Genomic DNA, 19079 nt, shown 5'->3' with positions numbered 1-19079 from the left:
TAAAAGTACACTTATGTTTTTTTAAGCCTTTCTAGATATACTAAATGCAAATCAGTCCTTTAACTGGGGAATGTATTCATACGCTCCCTGAGTCTTGGGGTGACACTTCGCTTTGTGATTGAACATATGTTGGTGGTTTGTATACTCAACAGATATTTATTGTTTTATATTTTCGATGCATTTACTAAATCGAAGAAAATGTTCACCGTGACCATAAGTGGGATGAGAAAAGAGGTCCCTGAAGAGACAAAAAGAAAACTATTATAGACAAAGTAAGAAACGATGAACAGTTTTCACAACATGTTTGCCAGTACATTTCTTCCCCTTTCAACAAAGTTTTATAATAAAATATTTAAACATAATGCAGAACAGAAAAATAAAATACATCAATTAATCTTTGTTGAAATTCAAAGGTTTCACTCTAAAAAAAAAAGAAAAAAAGAGGGAAAAAATAGACCAGAATGTCACTGTTCAAACACATTTCAGTAAGGTATTGTTACTCCTGTGTTTACCTGTTGTGTGCCCATTATTAGAAGACTCGCTGGCTGTTAAGAAATCAAGACAGTAGTGTGTAAAATATTAGCTATTTTATTTTATTTCAGTTTTATTTCAGTTTTAGTTTGGTTATTCTATTATATAGATATATAATAGAATAACCCAACTTACTGAAATATCAGATAAAAAGATAAAATGATTTACAGTACCTTTAACCTGAAACTCAGTGGTGAGGATCCCTCCACTCGGTTCTATTTCTGATGACAGGGACCTCTTAGAGCATGGACTCTTCAGAGAAAAGCAACAATATTAACTTTTGACAATGTTAACAATGAGTTCCATTTAATCTACACGGTGACTAAAAACCCACCTGGTTACAGTTTCTTTTATACCATAATAAATCAAACACTAACTTGAAAAAAATGCAATATTTCAATTGTTGAATTCTGTGTTTTTATGATGTAGATCACTTTGATCGGCCTTGTTGCTGAAATGTGCTATGCAAATAAACTTGCTAATTAAGAAATGTTTGTATTCTGACTATAAAAGGGGAAGAAGATTATTAAAGTCCTTTTATGTTTGTGATTACATATTTCTAATGTACTCACAGGCTGACAGACCAGCCTCTCTGCATCACAGATGTGGACCTCACAGTGAAGCCACACAGTGGACACCTTCTCCAGTCGCTGGAAGCGGAAAGAGTTGAACTTAAACGTGGAGCGGCTGTCTTTGGCATTATCGAAAATGGTCACCGTGTAGTCAGCAGGACAGCTGGTAGAAAACAAAAATGTAGAGGTTATTACACAAACAAATATCTTCAAGGAATGTATCCTTATCAAGAGACACTAAATGTGGAGGCACCTGTTGATAATAAGACTCCACCTCTTTCTGTCTGTTGAGTAAGGAGTTGGAGTCGCCCAGCAGTTGTTGATAACAACTTTGAACCTGATGGTTTAAATACAATTGGATTCAGCATTTGGCATTGCGGATATGTATTATTTCAAGTTTAATCATTAAAGAAAATGCTTGTATACCTATTACTTAGACCTTTTGCTTCAATACCGATAAAAACTTCAGAGCCAATCTCAGAGGTGTCAATCACGTAGGGAGCATCCTTAGCATACAGGAACTTAGAGTTCTATGAAATACAGGATTTTTGGTGTCCTTTTCATCATGCAGTCATTTTAAATGAAAGAAAATAAAAACCCATGCCCACAAAAAAGGTGTTTCTAGAAAGAAATTTTTGCATTGAATTTCAGAAGTGTCGTCCAGGAGAGAAACTGAAGCTATAATGCAGCAACTCACCGTGAACACGTTCATAGACAACTGTGATCTAAACGTTCCTAAACTCCCATTGTTGACATAAACTGTAGCAACTCTAAAAAAAGCAGAGGGTTTAGTAAAAACACTACAAGTCATTGTGTCAGCATGCACAGATGCTTCAGAGAGTACTTTTGGTTGAATGGTGTCTTGAGCTGGTGCTTACCTCTGACTGAAGACTGCATTATTTACCAGGTAGGCTGCTCGGTACACACAGCTGAAGGTGTAGTTGACTGGCTGGTTTCTGACTGTCAGCGAAGTATCGTTGGATACGATGGAGTTGTAGAAGACGTACTTGGCATCTTTGCCTGGCATATACTGAATTAAAAGAACACCAGGAAAAGTGTGGAATGAGCTTATCATCAGCATTGCTTTTCTTCTTCTGCGTGTGCCTTACCTCAGATTGTGTGCCACAGTACGAATGGTTTCTCGGTGTTAGATCTGGTATAATGAAGCGGTAGTACCCTGGGCTGTGTATTCCAGTGTAACACACTCCACCCAGGGACAGCTGGTCTATCTCCCAGCCATAAGGACACTCTGGCACATTGGCGATGATGGCGTTAGGAAAACAGGAGACTACAACATAGTCTGGAATACAAATCAGACAGACTTAAAATGCACCAGGTATTTGGTAACAACTTTTGTAACGGCCTAATTTTCCACTTAAAAATGCATCTATCAAAACATAACTTTTTTTTTTTTAAAACATGGCTTTTTCTCAGTTTCTTGACAAGAGTTTTATTTCTTTAATTTACTTTAGGCTGACTTCAACACTAAGCTACAAAAGAAAGACAAAAAAAAATATGTTCTCACTTTTAAAATCAAGCCTGAATTATTTCATATTTTGGATTGAAATGACATAACATGCAAAAAAAAATATCAGAATCATTTTCAATTTTAGGAATTTGCAGCAGTTCTAGATGAGTCTCAGAAGAACGTGAAAGCATATTTTAGCCTCTTGACAAATCTGTTCTTTACCTGCTTTTTGTGGCGCGCATGTCAGTGCAACAGGTAAACTCAGTAACAGTGCAACAAATGAAGCCATGGTGAGATGCTGCAAAAGAAAATTGAGAAGTTGTTAAGAAAAAGAAACATATTTTGGGATAAGATAAAATCTGTAAAAAAGAAATTGTGTCTCACCTTACGAAGCTAACACCTTTAGCCCGCCGAATGTCAGAGGATCACCATATCTCTTTTGCAGGTTGTCTGTAAACTAGTTCTGAGTCAACTCAAGGAGGCATTTTATACCGTGGTAGATAAGGGTAAATGGCTTTCAATCATTCTCCTGTCTCCAATTTTCCCACTGGCATGACTGGTTTAAGAGGTCCATTGTGAAGCTTTTCACAAAAGCCCTCTGTGCTCCTTAGACTGAAGACTCTTAAATGACCATTAGTGTTCTATTCTGCAGATTGGTGAAAAGAAACGTCCAAGGTTTATAGAGTGGTTACTGAAAGGTTTTGAATTAAAGGACGACAATAAAGGATGGGATGAAAAAGACTCAAAGTGTGACATTTTAGAAGGGAAGTCACACATTTTGTAAAAACTTAATATTATATCAATATTCACACTACAAAAAAGATAAACTTTTATTAACGGGATAAAAGTTATTTCAACATCTGTAGCTTTCCTAATGCTTTAGCGGTTTATTTTCAATGTTTTATAAAAAATTCTCTTTTTTATACAACTTCTTTTTTAACACACAACTTTACATGCAAACTTCACATTTTGGTGTTTTATAGGTCATTGCATAAGGCACAACTGTCTTATCTGTATATTACAGAGAACTGAAAATGGTTTTGCCCCCTAAATTTATTCTGTTTTTACTTCGTTGTTACAAATGATGTTTCCTGTCAAACAATTTCAATATCAGACAATGTTAACCCATGTAAAAACAAAAGAGTGGTTTAGTTTATAACAGAAAATTAGCCCCGCGTAAATCTATTAACTGGCTGTGCCACCATGTCAAATTGATAAATTGTCGAAAATGGAACTTTTCTGATAACAAGACAAGATCTCAAAAAGCAGCACATCATAGCCTAGCCTAAAGAAACTGAAAGACAGGAAATATTGACATCTATCAGTTTCGGGAGTCTTGGGAAGCCATCTCTTAGTGTCGGAATGCCATCAAGCAGTGATAGCCAACATCCACAGATGAAGTTAACATGAAACTCAAGCAAAATTTTGCAGGAGTAACTAGCCTACCCAAACAACCCCAAGAGCAAATTCAGGAATAATCCACAAAAGAATAACATCTAAAGCCCTGCAGGTAATGATAGTGTGGGCCTGTTTTGCTGCTTCAGGACCTGGACAACTGCATCATAATTGATGGAACCATTAATTTTGAGGGAGAATATCCAGTCTTCAATTCATGACTTCAAACTTAAACTAACTTGGGATACACAGCAAAATAATAATAAAGATCCAAAGTACAGCAGCAGGTCATTGGAGGGGCTCAAAAACAGAAATACAGTATAAAAAAGTTTTAAATTATAACCTGGAATCAGCACTTTGCATGTGCTTAAACTAGTTTTGTCTGCCATTTATTTCGATGAAACATGGAAGAAACTAGAAAAATAGTCAAATAAATCTGTTTTCATGACCTGTATGTGTCCAAACAGAACTAGTGCTTAATCAAGGACGATACCATTCAATTCTAAATACACAGTGATTTTTTTTTTTTACTACACACTTAAACCCTTAACAGTCTATTTAATTTCACCAGTACCTCTTTATGAGATTGTTAAAAAGAGAAACATGCAGAGAGGGTTCTACATCTGGGTCCTTTTGGCCTCCATCACATGAGAACCCTTAAAGTTGCAAATTGAATAGTGTAGTCTCTTATTAATCCCACAGTGGATCAAACAGACATGTAAAGATACTCTAAAATGTGATGGTAGCTCAGATACGATGAGGCATACACAGAGAGTGGTGTTTTAAAGTTCAGGTGATAGGCCTCTGGTTTTGTAGCACTGACTAATATCAGGTTCCTCACAGTCTTGTGCTATTAGATATCACTTTTGTTTGACCTGGCTTTCTTGGGCGTGTGATATCTGTTTCCTTGTTGGCTTGTTTTTAAGCTACGGTATATACTAGCTGTCTTATGGTTTTCTTGTCGGTCATTCCAGCTAGTAATTTGTAATATTGGCTCATGTCTTAGAATGGATCTGTTGCATTGTTTCTCAATTATATTTGTTAAGACAGTAGATATCTGCTATTTGCACCAGACTTTCACTTCTAAGCTTTAGTGCATTTTCTTGCCTCAATATCAAAACCTACAATATCATTTTTTTATAAACTCTGAACAATGAGAAGAAAAGACACTAGACACTAAGGTTGTTCACAGAAAAACTGCACTCAGTAACCTTTTATCTGAAAGAGTCGAGCTACAGTCAATTAGCATCTAAATGGAGCAACTGGGGGAATGGTAAAGGTTTGAGTGAAGAAGATACGGATCTATGAGAGCATAATGTTTCAAGCTAGTGTTTCAAGCACCTGATGATGCTAACAATTGAGAGTTGCTGGATTCCTCCGGGTTATGCAACTGAACCATGGGATCCAAAAACGTGCTTCAAGAAATGTGCTTAGAAAGGAGACACAGTAACTGTTCATATCTTTTCTTGCAGAGAACAGTGGGCAACATTTTGAGTCTGTAGATGTGTCAGGCTGGTAGAGACAGACCCAAATAACAGTTGTATCTGTCATGAAAAGTGTTTCCACAAAATATTTAATCAGGGGTCTGATTACAAATACATACCACACTTTTATTTTTCAATGAAAACATCACTAAATACACAAAGAAGGTATTTTATGAGACAGAAGCCTTGTCCAGCTACGTGGAGCAGAGTAGTGCTTTTGTAAATATTCACTACATTAATCTAACAGAATCGTTCAAAACAGCATATGGAAATACAAACACTTATTCTGTACATGATATTTACATAATAAATAGATTTAATCTTGAGGTCTTATGTTAAGGTTTGGACCCTTGGCAGGTCCATCTTGTCCGTTCTGGTTGGTAAGTAAAGTCCCTCCTGAAAGATGAGGAATAATACGTTATGTTTTGATTACCCAATATTTTTCCTCCAAAATAAATTAAATAAAATCTAAAGAACATAGTAAGAAGAGTAAAGACAGTACTTTTTACAACATAAACATTTCTCAATAAATTGCAAAGTATGTTAACCAGAGGTGCTGCTTCTAAAATTATCCAACTGAAAAAGAAAAAATTATTTCTGTCATTTTAGACATATATTTTGTGTTATTGTATCAAATGAAAACTTAGCAAATATGTCTGCTAATGTTTAAGTGGATTTTTAAATATGGATAAATAAAACCTTAAGCTTTGGGAAAAATTTTTTTATTTTATGGCTTTTCATATGATTCATTGTCTGTTGAGGGAACCACTTCAGTTTAAATGGGCTACTCACTCTCTGCGGTTCTGCCTGCTGTTTTCCCGACACAGAAGACCTTCCTCGCATGGGCAGATCTGGTTGATGCTGAATGCCAGGCCACCATCAGGAACATAACAACTCTCATCGCGAGCCAGGCGCTTTTTGCACACCATCTCGCCATGATGTCGAGCGCAACACATCAAAGGCCCACAGTCTCTGTCAGCTTTACACCTGGAGCCTGAATCAGAAAACAAAAGGAATTAGACAGCAGGTTAACTAAGCTTTTGTCAAAATGTTTTGAGATTAAATTTTGCAGGGTTTATAGGACTTTATGTTCTTTTCCAAATTTAAAATACCAAAGTTCACTATGAAAATACATAGACATTTCTACTGCTTTAAATATGAAGCTTGACTGAAAAAACTTCAAAGAAGGGAGCATGTAAAGAAGATAAGAAAAAAGGACATACAGAAGGAAAGAAATATAGAAGGAAATGTGGAAAATATAGAAGAAAGGAAGGAAGGAAGGAAAGGAGAAAATGCTGCATGGAAGGAAAAGAGGAAACAAAGAATGAAAGAAAAAGGACGCAATGAAGGAAAGAACAAAGAAAAAGAGTGATGGAAAGACATAAGGAAAGGGAAAAGGAAGACAGAAGAAGACACAAATCTACTTATCCAGACCTGGAAAATATTGAAATCAAACCCCATACTTTCCTTGAAAAGGTTTTAAGATTTGATTTTATGTTCATATCCTTACCCTCTTGTCCATTGGGAATGCTGCGATGACACATCCCAAACATGCAGAGGAGTCCACGGACACACTGAGTATCCCTCCTACAGTACTGACCCTCTCCACGTAAAGGCACGCAAAGACCAAAGTGACGATCACATGAGAAACCGCGTCCACAAGTTCTGTCGCTGTCGCACGCAGTCTGCAGACAAAATAAAATAAACTTTTTAAAAATTCCTGTTCAAAATGTGTAACCGAGTACTTTTTCACTATAACGCATTAAAATAAAGGTTAGAAATTCTTACTGTGAGTGCTTTGGCCACAGGAGAGTTCTCTCCGAGAGGTTTAGCTCCGTCTTTGGGAGGGCCGTGAGGCATGTTGAGCATCCAGGCCCAAATACGAGCGTCAGTACCGGAGAAACACACAAACAGGAGAACCAGATTCATTTCCCCCAACATCCCAAAGATGCAAAAAGATAAGTTATACAGACTGCCTCAGAATTAGGAAAAGAGAAACTTCAAGAAGGCCCCAGTTTTTTTTCTCAGAAACAACTGAGGAGATCCATGCAGTGACACTTGCCAGCTCCTCTACCCGTACGACCTTTATAGGCCAACTAAGCTCAACTTCCCCCTCACTACCCTGTTTGTCCAAGCAACAGGGTAGGAGGAGACAATTAGTTTTTAATAGATTAACTTATTGCCTGAGCTACCCCCTGCAGGCAGAAAATACTGGCCAAATGACAAGTGGCAAAGCAGCAAATGAGGGGAGATGGGGCATTGACAAGAGTTTTGACAATGCTGCCAAGACAAGCACCACCTCTGTGTGGTTATCTCAGTTAGACAAACAAACAAGGAGGACAAAAGAAGACAAATGCATGACATGTTTCACTGCTCACTGAGTGACAAGTGCTGCCACTAAAGGTCCTGGCCCCGAAACGCTAAGCAAACAGCTCTGGGCCCCTACCTTTGCCCCCCAACCCTATCCTGCTTCAGACCCCTCGCTGGGAGCAATTTGGAGAAACACACCCAGCAGACAACCCCGTGATCTCATTAAGAGTAATTACCATCAGCCATTAGTTCTCACAGGCAGGAAAGCTGTGAGTGCTAATGAAAACCAATATTTATTCCTACACATTTTTCTCCAAGAAGAGCAGAGCCACAGACACAAACTGTAATCTTTCAGGAAACACTCAATGTCAATACGAGTAATGATCACTGCAAAAGACAAGTGAAAACCTTTCTCCAATCCCACTTTGCAGAAAGTCTCTGACAAAATAGCTTTTTTTAACAGATGATTTTGTGTTACAAAATATCATCCACATATTTTTTTTTTATTTCTCCCCCAATTTTCTAAAACATTAACAGTTAAGTCCACTCAGTTAACCTCAGCAACAGTAACATCAAATATTTTCTGGTGTTGAATTTTGTGCCTGTTTGGAGATCTTGATAAATAAGAACCTAGGTCTTAAATATGGACGTAGATGAACCCATTTCTAACAGCTGCACGACAATGTAAATTGAATGTTACTATTTTCATTTCACATGTAAATTCTGCTACAGCAGAACAGGCTTCATTTGGAGTTTGTCCCATTTGGCATCTGAAAGGACAGCCCTTTAAAATTGGGGTGAGCAAAATGGAAGTTCCAAGCATTTTATGCATTTCTTTTTAGAGAATCCCTTCAATCCCTGTGCTGTTTTAACACACAGGGCCCCTGGCTTATCATCAAACTGTGATTTCATAACTTTACATAATATTTACAATTGATTCTGGGCCTACCATCAACAGCTAGCATGTCATTGTAAATCCAGAGCTGCAAACAATGGCGGCAGGGTCTGTTCAGCCAACATAATCCTTTACTCTGCATGGGGTTAACGCTTTACAAAAGGATCTGAAAATGAAAAAAATAAATAAATAATCACCAAAAGCTTTTATATTCCTAAAACCCTGACTATGAGTCAGAGCAACAGTGGATAATATTTTATTTCATCGAGCCCATTTTGGACCAGTTACAGAAATTTTAAGACCTGCTTATTGAATTGACCATGGAGACAGTATACCACATCCATCATGCATAATAAATAATCTTCCAAGTACAATCAGTCAAAGAAATACTTGCTCTCTTTATATTTTTGTTGCAGTATCACAATTTGTTGAGAGCTTTGTATGTAATATTCTATGTTGGACGACATAGGATGTTACATGTTTTACTTCCTATACCACTGATGACAAGTTTACTCTGCCATCAGTGGTTCGTTTCCAGCATACGTGTGAAAGTAAATATATGTTTGCTGTTGCTAAAAAACTGCATTTTTATTGTCTTTCATATAGATTCAGCAGGGTGAAAGAAACATTGGTCTAAAACTTTTCTCCATACTGAAATGACAGCGTCACATATTTGCTGCAGATTTATCTTATTTACATCCATAATACAAATTTCACATTTCACTACATGTCAAAAGTGCGCACCTGATTGAGATGGTGAATGTGGAGGATTTGGAGTGCACTAAACTCATTGTGAGGTTCAACAAACCAGTTTGAGTTTTTTTGAGCATTATCTTGCTGTAAGTAGCCATTAGAATATGCTTCTGTGCTGTTTACTGCAACTTCTGACCATCTGAATGGTGCAGTTGAAACTGAGACTTGTATGACCAGGCAGCAATTTTCCATACGGTCACTGCTAAATGTTTGACACCGTGTGAATTTTAGACTTAGTTTTCTGTTCTCACTAGACAAGAGTCGCGACCGGTGTGGTCTTCTTGCTGCTGTAGACCATCAGCTTCAAGATTAGACATGTGTTAAGAGATGATATTCTGTGCCAATATGGAACTTGTTTATTGTAGTTTTTGTGTATTTCAATCAAGTGTGAGTCATAGGAACAAGACTGGTTATAATTTAACTAATTCTCTAACTAAATAATTAGTATTCAATGTTTTCATCCATTGTAGTTTTGAATTTACATGGTCTGAGTGTCAGACGGGACATAGAAACATTTCGTATCTCACCTTCGGTTCTTAAACTAATGCCTCAGCTGGCTGCCCATTCTTTTATTATGTGTACAACAGCAATGATTGCTGTATGCAAATCTGTGTGGGGCAAGATAACACACTTATCTAAAGTACATTGTTGTATTTACTTAAATTGTAAAGAAAGTGGGAGTATAAGCCCAATGTTTTGCTGGATAAGAACCACAATGTAATTAACATTATCTATACTTATGTTCTTACAAACTTACAATGTTGTTGAAAGTCACTAATTACAAGAAGAAATCCAGTTTTATTACTGGATTCCAAGAACGGATAAGGGTCTCCAATCAGTGGTCAATATTTCCTCCCAGTGTTAATGACTCTGCTAATGACGCTTGTAATGAATGTAAAAACTGTCGGAATCAACATTGCTGTCAGTGTCGCATTTAGGACTAAAAGAAACAATGGCTAAGCTGACGTCTCTTCATTGTAATGGACCTTTGCCCCCTGTGGACAGCTCTCAACAACTTACAATTACCATTAAGAGGCTATGAGACTGGGAAAGAAATGAGGCCCAGTGTCATTCCATTTTACTCTTAACCTTAACAAATACCTCACAAATGTTTTGTCCACTCCAATTTTCTTCACATAAACTGCATTTTATAAGTAGCAAAACTCCAAAAAGGAAGACTAAAACCAGACAAACCAATGGACCTTATAACTGTTTTCCCTCGGGACATACACATTAGCTGTAACTTGTATGTTTGTGAAAAGGAGCTCCAACTGGATAACATTATACCACCCTAGTTATAATATTTTTATGTCCTCAGGGGGGGAAAATGACACATTTCCTCTGAATAATCTTCTGTGAACATTCATCTCAACATGACATTTTTATATTCAGTTCTCTGATTTTTTTTTTTTTTAAATGATTTTCACTTCCCACATATTCCTTGTTTCCCGTTTGTAGTGCGTTTCTTTAGCCAGCCAGTGGGAAACCAAAGAAGGCAGACGGCATTTATGACATCACACTGCTATGGGTCTGTTGCTGCTACTAGAAGAAAAAAGAAAGTGTACTACATCCTGGTAATGTAGTATACTCTGGCAGAGTGGTCATTTATGTTAAGTATTGCGACAAAGAGTTGATTCAAAGACTTTTAAAGCCCGTGCATAATCCACAAGAACAGAGAAATTAGTTCTTTTGCTCAAGGCTGCAAGAACAACAACAAAGGAAATTTCACTCTAAACAAGCACCAAAATGCAGACTTCCCAGGAAATCTTTACGGGTTTCTCACACTGCAGCACACCCACTTACTTTCTCAGACACCACACAAGAAAAATGCTCTGCCCAGAATATGAATCAATAACAAGCTACAAGAACTCCCAAACCATGGCTGCAAGAAATGACGCAAATTTCTTGTTACCCTGGAGAAGAGAACACATTTCTCTGTTGCTATGAAGTATATGCTGGGATTTAGTCACTTTGCCACGTCGTGCTTCAGAATATTCCCCCCAGACAGAAGCTTCTGGGACTCGCCAACAGCAGCAGCTGAAGCAGAAGATGACATTGTTCATGTTTAATCTTTGCGAACTTAAAGAAAAGGGTGACTCTCTCGTAGTATACAGAAAAAAAAAAAAACACAGAAAGTAAAGACGTGTTTGTTATCCTTTAAAATGTCCTCAATATTTTGGCACTTAAATAGATTATTCTCATAAAACAGTTGGCTTTTATAGTTTGCTAATGCATCAATTTTAGCTCCAGGAAGAGCTCAACACAATGCTACATTAAAGAGCTGCAAAACACTCCAAAATTAGACAAATAATTTGCTCAGTAAAAATACTTAAGAGACAAAACCACCCTAAAATAAATTAGGGTTCCATATTATTTTGGTGTCAGCTGTTTAAAATGAGTTTCTTGTAAAGCTTAAATCATCTTTTCTAACCTGTTTCAAAATGGAGAATCACTGAAAAGTTGGAGTTCATCAATAATGAGAAACAGATCTGTTTCTTGACGGGTCGAACAAAGAAGAAGCTATTAGCTGAACTGGAGTCAAGGGTCCCGGGGAATGAGTCATCAAATCTATCACTGTAACTGTTTCCCCAAGAACTTTCCTGTAAGCTCTGCTGACTTCAAAAACAGCATGAGTTTAGAATTAGAGGGGATTCTTTCCTAAGACTCAAAGTAGCCAGGGAATCCCAACATTAATGTTCAATCAACTCTTATGATCACATTTTTTATAATCATCATTAAATCCCAGTGCCAGATTCCACACACTGATGGCAAATTTGTTGTTTTTCCCCAACGATCAAGTGAAATTCTCTGAGCTCTTGCCTTCCTTTGAGCGGTGCTATCATCTCAATCCAAATAAGTGCAAAACAACAGTGTTTTTTTTGCCGTTATGAAGTGTATGTTATATTTTCCAAATAAATTTACACTTCAAACCAATTCCGCAAGGGTTGATTTCCAAATTTGGATTGAACAAACAGATCCGTGGTATAAACACACCTTAGGGCCAATTTTCCATGATGTAAACATGTTTCCCAAACACACTTTGCTTAAAATGTAGTAAGTCGATTTAGCAAAATGTGTTTAAATAAATCTCTCAGGGTTTATAATAATGGGGGTGGAGGGAACAACACCTTGTCATTCAACAGCTTGTAGAACAGCTCATCTCGGAGTTTACGATCCTGTTTATAAGCCCTGTTTACATGGAGCCGCTCTTCATTAAAACCACAACATTTTTGCTGCGATCCACATGTCCAGAAAGCTTTACAAGTCTCCAGGGATCGGAGTGTCTCACATCGGAACATTTGAAAGAAAGACTCAGAGTGAAACGTTTCAGGAACAGAATACTTCACACCCCCACAGAGGTGTGAAGTATTCTGCCGGTGTGAATGCACACATGTGCTGAACACACAGCTGCAGGGTTTCGTCTATGCATGCACAGCAGATAACAAGGCAGAGCTTTGGATAAGTACGCAGTGCATTGTACGAGCAAGCACTTACTCTTCCCCCCGAATGGCTGCCACAGGAGATTTATGAAATCCTCAAGCATGCGTGAAAGAATCAAAGCAACACTACAAGTATGTTTTTGAGAGAATACCATAATAACATGAAATGATCAATTTTACATATTATCCCCCAATTACAGTGATTTTCTACATTATGCTCATTGTCCTCTATAGGGGAATGAGGATATATGATTCCAGTAGATAATACCTTGCAGCATTAGGTCAATTAAGAGGTTAAATTGGATTAGGGGTTCTAATTAGTCCTATTTTATACAAACCAAATGGAAAAATAAGTTTTAATGCAGTACAAAACTTAAACCTCCAGAGCAAAATATATCAAAGTATAACCCCCCAGGGAACAAACGCTCTAACTGTCTGGATCATGAATTGGTGGTCTCAGCCCAAATGTTACAGCCACAGAACCAATGCTGAAACTCAATCAGATGGGTGCCATTTTTAAAAAATTCAAAATAAAGAATAAACTGCTAATTATTTGGGCATGTGTAAAAATCTGTCATTTTGCACAGGTAAAAAAATGGAAGTAGAAAATAGCTAAATGGCAATGCAAGCATATGGAAAAGTGGGTATTAAATTGGCAGATGGCTTAATTAAGCTGGAGTTCCCTGAATAATAAATGAAAAAAAAATAATTTAAACTGCTTCTTGCAACAAAAACACATACATTTATGTAAACCCAATTAGGCATGTAACAAAAACACCTAAATTGAGAAACCAAGGTTTTTAACAAGACGACTGCATTCAAATAAAAACACACCGTAGATTTTTTTTGTGTGCGTTTTATAGGGTCACATCCAGCAACGTTTCTCTGTTCTGACATGCTGTCAGGACCAAGATTATTGACTAATGTTGGACACAATTGTGCATTTACTTCATGTCTTAAGTTTCATGTAAAAAAAAAAAAAAAAAAAAAAAATCCACTAGATTAACCGATTTCAACTTGGAAAGTCAGATGTTTCTTGCTAATCCTGTGGTGAGTTGCAGGAATAAATCTTTTTTTTTTTTTTGCACTTTTGTCAGTTACACATGGCTCTGATATACCTTGCATCTTGGAAACTGTGTGCAAACACAGCTGAAATACTGGTCATTAAATTCAAAGCCAAGGTCAAAGTTTATGGAACAGACAGAACCTTTCCTGCATATTGTGTCATTAAATTCAAAGCACAGTGCAAAGTTTACGGAACAGACAGAACCTTTCCCAAATATTTTATCTCAATTAACTGGAACCACATTGAAATGTTTTGAGCAAAGTTACCAATGAGTCATATTAAAACAGAGCAAACATTAATCTAGCATTTCAACAACATTATTTTGGTAAAAATAGTAAAGCGTCAGCAAGTGCAAGGCTCAAGACAAATTCAGCCTGTTTAGAAACAAATGTTGAATCTAGATGAACTTGTCTTAATTGATTTGAAAAACTGTTTGTCCCTTTCCTATGCTTCAAATGTTTGGCAGTCACACTTTAGTGATTTAGAAAAACAAACCAATTTAAATATTAGTTTAAAAAAAACACCACAAGTATTCAGAGAAAAAAAAAAATAAAAAATCAAACCTACATTGCACCTGTGTAAAAAATAAATAACTCATCCAAAACAAACCAGCAATCTACTTCTAACTGGCTGAAGAAGAACAAAATGAAGACTTTGGCGTGGCCCTGACCATAGTCTTATTGAGATGCTGTAGCATGACCCTAAAAAGGTCGTTCATGCTCAAAAATCCCAAAATATTTTTTTTTTACAGCTGCAAAAAATTCATTGCAAATTATTACAAATGCTTGATTGCAGTTGTCAATGCTACGAGTGGCCCAACATTAGGTTTAGGGGACAATTACTTTTTCACACATTGTAGGTTTGGATTTTATTTCTTCCTTAATAAAAACATATTCATTTAAAACCTGTATTCTGTGTTTACTAATATTTAAATAGGTTTGATGTTCTGAAACACTTAAATGTGACAAATATGCAAAAAAAAAAAAAGAAATTAAAGCTGCAAGCAGCCTCGGGCGGCCCTCGCAGCAAGCGCCGCTCCGGCCTATTGGCCACCGCGGGGGTTCCGGCCACCGCAGAAGGTCTCGCACAATTTCCAGAGCCGCAGCCAACTCCCCACCGCAGAAGCTCCGCCGCAGTTTTCAGCACCGCCGCCCGCCAGCCACCGCAGAAGCTGTCGCGCATTTTCCCCGCCCGTCCACCAGGCGACACGCGTGAATGCGTTCGGCAGCGCTCCCCGACGACTGTCAAAAAATCTGGCGCAGATCGGTCGATGCGTCGAGGAGATACAACCCATGTATTAACTTAGGGGGCGCAGTGGAGCCAAATTACATTTCAAACCCGTTGGGCTCTTTAGAGGTGAACAAAGGTCATACAGATCCAGTTTGGCGCCAATCGGATGATCTATGCCTGAATAAGAGCCAAACGTATGCATATGGCGAGGGAATGATATTCGCCATTTGGCCACGCCCACACGGTTCAGCCAGCAGCGAGCATTGACAGAGTTTATCATCCGAATCATCTTGATTAGGTCAAGAGAGCCATAAACGGAGCTTTCCAAGTAAACAAACGGCACTTCCTGTTCTGAGGGGGCGGGGCTTATATGACGTCATAATATGATGACATAGGGTCGTCAAGGATCCCACCAGGGTCACTCGTGCAAAGTTTGGTGCAGAAGCTATCGACCGTTCACAGTAAAATACAAGACTTCCTGTTGTCAGAGGGCGTGGCCTACGTGATGTCATCATTTGACCATTGGATATTATTGGACACAAGATAATGATCAATAACTCAAACTTTGGTGTCTCTGTGAGTTTTTGTGTTAGAATTACAAATTATTTAATTTTTTCCTTTTCAATTCAACATTGAACTGTCATTCCGTAGGGCAATGCTGCCCTCTGGTGTCGAATTACTGAAATTACTGAAATAGTTTCATTATTTCAGTAATTCGACACCAGAGGGCAGCATTGCCTTACACATGACAAAATAATCCCCTTTGTAATTGACTGTGTAACATATTACACAGTCAATCACAGGGGATCTTTGAGCCCTGCTAATCCCCCTTCAACATGCTCCAAAACTCACCAATTTGATAACTTTAAATCAAACATGCCTTATGATCAGACTGACCGAGTTTGAAGCCGATCAATCGAAATCCCTAGGAGGAGTTCGATCAAATACGAAGGCTGTAAACGTCAAAATCGAGGTCAAATGAACTTCAATCTAAAATGGCCGACTTCCTGTTGGGTTTAGAGCATGGCTCTAAGAGACTTTTTTGTACGTCCCGACAAGATACACATGTGTACCAAGTTTCGTAATTCTAGGTTTCAGCATGGCTTGGGGCTGTTCATTTAAAATACTCTAGGGGTCGCTATAGAGAAATTAGGCCACGCCCACCAAATTTTGTTATGAATTCCTGTCGGTGGGTGGATAATGATCCATCCTAGTGAGTTTGGAGCAGCTGGGCCCGAAATTGTGGAATTCAGAGCCAAACGTATGGCAACGGCATCACAGGTCACTTCGCCACGCCGCCACACCCACCTGCTATGTCAAAGCCGGTCAGGGCTTGAATCCACAACACACCAACATGTCTTCTGTCTCTGGACACAGTTTCATGTTGATTAGGTCAAAGGGCTAAGATAGTGACCGTTCACAGTAAAACATGACACTTCCTGTTCTCAGGGGGCGTGGCCTACTTAAAAAAATAATTTCACCACAGGGTATTTTAGAACACCTGATGACAATCAATCCCTGAACATTTGGTCCCTCTATGTGTTTTTATATAGGAAATATAAGAGTTTCGTGTTTCATGGCGAGTAGGTGAACTTTGACCCCTGCTAACCCCCCTTCAATATACTCCAAAACTCACCAATTTGATAACTTTAAATCAAACATGCCTTATGATCAGACTGACCAAGTTTGAAGCCGATCAATCGAAATCCCTAGGAGGAGTTCGATCAAATACGAAGGCTGTAAACGTCAAACTCGAGGTCCAAAATGGACCTTCAAGACAAAATGGCCGACTTCCTGTTGGGTTTCGACCATGGCTCTAAGAGACTTTTTTGTACGTCCTGACAAGATACACATGTGTACCAAGTTTCGTAATTCTAGGTTAAAGCATGGCTTAGGGCTGTTCATTTAAAATACTCTAGGGGTCGCTATAGAGAAATTAGGCCACGCCCACCAAATTTTGTTATGAATTCCTGTCGGTGGGTGGATAAGGATCCATCCTAGTGAGTTTGGAGCAGCTGGGCCCGAAATTGTGGAATTCAGAGCCAAACGTATGGCAACGGCGTTACAGGTCACTTCGCCACGCCGCCACGCCCACCTGCTATGTCAAAGCCGGTCGGGGTTGGAATCCACAACACACCAACATGTCTTCTGTCTCTGGACACAGTTTCATGTTGATTAGGTCAAAGGGCTAAGATAGCGACCGTTCACAGTAAAACATGACACTTCCTGTTCTCAGGGGGCGTGGCCTAAGTGATATCATCATTTCACCACAGGGTATTTTAGGACACCCGATGACGATCAATCACTGAAAGTTTGATACCTCTATGTGTTTTTGTATAGGAAATATAAGAGTTTCGTGTTTCATGGCGAGTAGGTGAACTTTGACCCCTGCTAACCCCCCTTCAACATGCTCCAAAACTCACCAATTTGATAACTTTAAATCAAACATGCCTTATGATCAGACTGACCGAGTTTGAAGTCGATCAATCGAAATCCCTAGGAGGAGTTCGATCAAATACGAAGGCTGTAAACGTCAAAATCGAGGTAAAAAATGGAGGTTCAATACAAAATGGCCGACTTCCTGTGATAGTTGGCTTATAACATTAAATGTAAGTTCTGAGTCTTTTGGTGAGCTCTACAAGTGTACCAAATTTCATGTCTCTACGATGAAGTACGTTCATACCATTGTGTCAACAGAAAATTGCTAGTTGCCGCCGTTCAGCAATTTTTTTTGCGATTTTTGCGACAACCTTAAAATTCAAAATTTTTAAATTTTCTAGTCACCACCGCCAAGTTTGGTGAGTTTTTGAATATGATAAAGCCCCCAAAAAGGCTCCTCTTTAGGGGGGCAGAATCGTAATAATAAGAAACAGTACAGATACAATAGGCCTTCGCAGCGCTTTGCTGCTCGGGCCTAATTAGCAAAGGGCCCAACACATAATTGTTAATCAGCCAGACACAAAAATCCATCAGGCCAAGAAAGAAATTTATTTTTTTGTGTTTGTTACCAGTGGTGGTTGACCTGATCTTAACACTGAATTACATTTGGTTCTCAAACTTGTAATCACAAAAATGCCTTATATTTAATGCTGCATATAACTTTATTGTTATTAAACATATCTTAATAACAATTACAGATGTTCTAAAATCCATCCATCATTTATACCTGCATTTTGTGCAGGGCTGCAGGGGGAAAGATTTCTCTCTCCAGTGGTCATTGGGCTGCATCCTGGACTGGTTGCCAGACCACCAAAGGGCAATACAGAAACACCATGCACATGCAGTCATGCCAAAGTGCAGTTAAAATCGGACTAAATGCTCTGACTGTGGGAGAAAGCCGGCGTGCCCAGAGAGAACCCACACATGTGGAGGGAAAAAATGCCAAGATCTCAGTCAGGGATTCAAACACAGAACCTTTGCTGCAAGGCAACAGTGCTAACCACTGGCTGTGCAGCCCACACACATCAGAACAGTGTAGACATGTTGCAGAACTGTTAATATTTCCTGTTATTTTCATCTGTATACATTTCATTGATGATTTCTGCCAAATGTCAAAGATTTCTCCATTTCAGGGGTGAAGGGCAGTGAAGTCATCTCATTCTTTGTACCATTGTTAAAGGAGACATGTTTATAGACTTGCCACATCATTACTGACTCAGCAGGGCATTTTAAACTTTGGCGAGACTGTTAACAGATAAATTCAGCAAATATGTTTTTAATTTACTTTTTACAGTAAAGGACATAGGCTAAGTATTCAGCTGGAATAAATTTATTTGGTTTCTTAGCCAGTAAAATCTCCTATGTGTTTGTGTTGAAAGAAAGAAAAATCATCATGCAGGAAAACAAGACAAAAGTATTTTAGAGAATCAATAAATGTTACGTGTGGGGGTGTGTTCGACTGTGATCAGCTAGCTGAATAAACATCCCACAATTTA

General features: G+C 38.3%; 2 protein-coding genes across 6 annotated transcripts in view; both read right to left on the bottom strand.

The window, feature by feature from the left end:
- Positions 1 to 3020, bottom strand: LOC102234745 (beta-tectorin-like). 2 transcript variants are annotated; one of them, XM_023341461.1, is made up of 11 exons: positions 2956 to 3020; positions 2794 to 2869; positions 2213 to 2403; positions 1982 to 2133; positions 1801 to 1903; positions 1530 to 1633; positions 1357 to 1440; positions 1104 to 1266; positions 705 to 783; positions 513 to 545; positions 1 to 238 (listed from the first exon to the last, which is right to left on the bottom strand). In XM_023341461.1, the coding sequence occupies exons 2-11, from the start codon at positions 2858 to 2860 to the stop codon at positions 165 to 167; spliced, it is 1050 nt and encodes a 349-aa protein (XP_023197229.1). In that variant the 5' UTR covers positions 2861 to 2869; positions 2956 to 3020; the 3' UTR covers positions 1 to 164. The 2 variants fall into 2 exon arrangements, with proteins under 2 accessions (XP_023197229.1, XP_023197230.1); XM_023341462.1 differs by having other exon boundaries at positions 1801 to 1873.
- A 2544-nt stretch (positions 3021 to 5564) lies between these two features.
- LOC102234487 (dickkopf-related protein 3-like) overlaps positions 5565 to 19079 on the bottom strand; it is a 32213-nt gene continuing 18698 nt past the window's right edge. Inside the window, exons 2-6 of one of the 4 annotated variants that reach the window (XM_023340974.1) lie at positions 8710 to 8821; positions 7239 to 7288; positions 6961 to 7135; positions 6243 to 6444; positions 5565 to 5846 (exon numbers count right to left, since the gene is read on the bottom strand). In XM_023340974.1, the coding sequence (XP_023196742.1) occupies positions 5786 to 5846; positions 6243 to 6444; positions 6961 to 7135; positions 7239 to 7288; positions 8710 to 8797 (576 nt within the window). In that variant the 5' untranslated portion in view covers positions 8798 to 8821 and the 3' untranslated portion in view covers positions 5565 to 5785. The other 3 variants (XM_023340975.1, XM_023340972.1, XM_005794717.2) reach the window with 3 other exon arrangements.

This window comes from Xiphophorus maculatus, chromosome 10, assembly GCF_002775205.1.
Source record: "Xiphophorus maculatus strain JP 163 A chromosome 10, X_maculatus-5.0-male, whole genome shotgun sequence".
Taxonomy (NCBI): Eukaryota; Metazoa; Chordata; class Actinopteri; order Cyprinodontiformes; family Poeciliidae; genus Xiphophorus; species Xiphophorus maculatus.
The sequence above is the reverse complement of the archived record's forward strand: the minus strand, read 5'-3'. Positions and strand labels throughout refer to the sequence as shown.

What these genes read in the sequence shown, in the direction of transcription:
- LOC102234745 (XM_023341461.1), bottom strand. Translation starts at nt 2,860, where the DNA reads ATGGCTTCATTTGTTGCACTGTTACTGAGTTTACCTGTTGCACTGACA. An exon ending in GCAAAAGGTCTAAGTAATAG is followed by an intron (nt 1,441 to 1,529) that starts GTATACAAGCAT and finishes TTAAACCATCAG; the next exon opens with GTTCAAAGTTGTTATCAACA. An exon ending in AGAGGCTGGTCTGTCAGCCT is followed by an intron (nt 784 to 1,103) that starts GTGAGTACATTA and finishes TTTTCTCTGAAG; the next exon opens with AGTCCATGCTCTAAGAGGTC.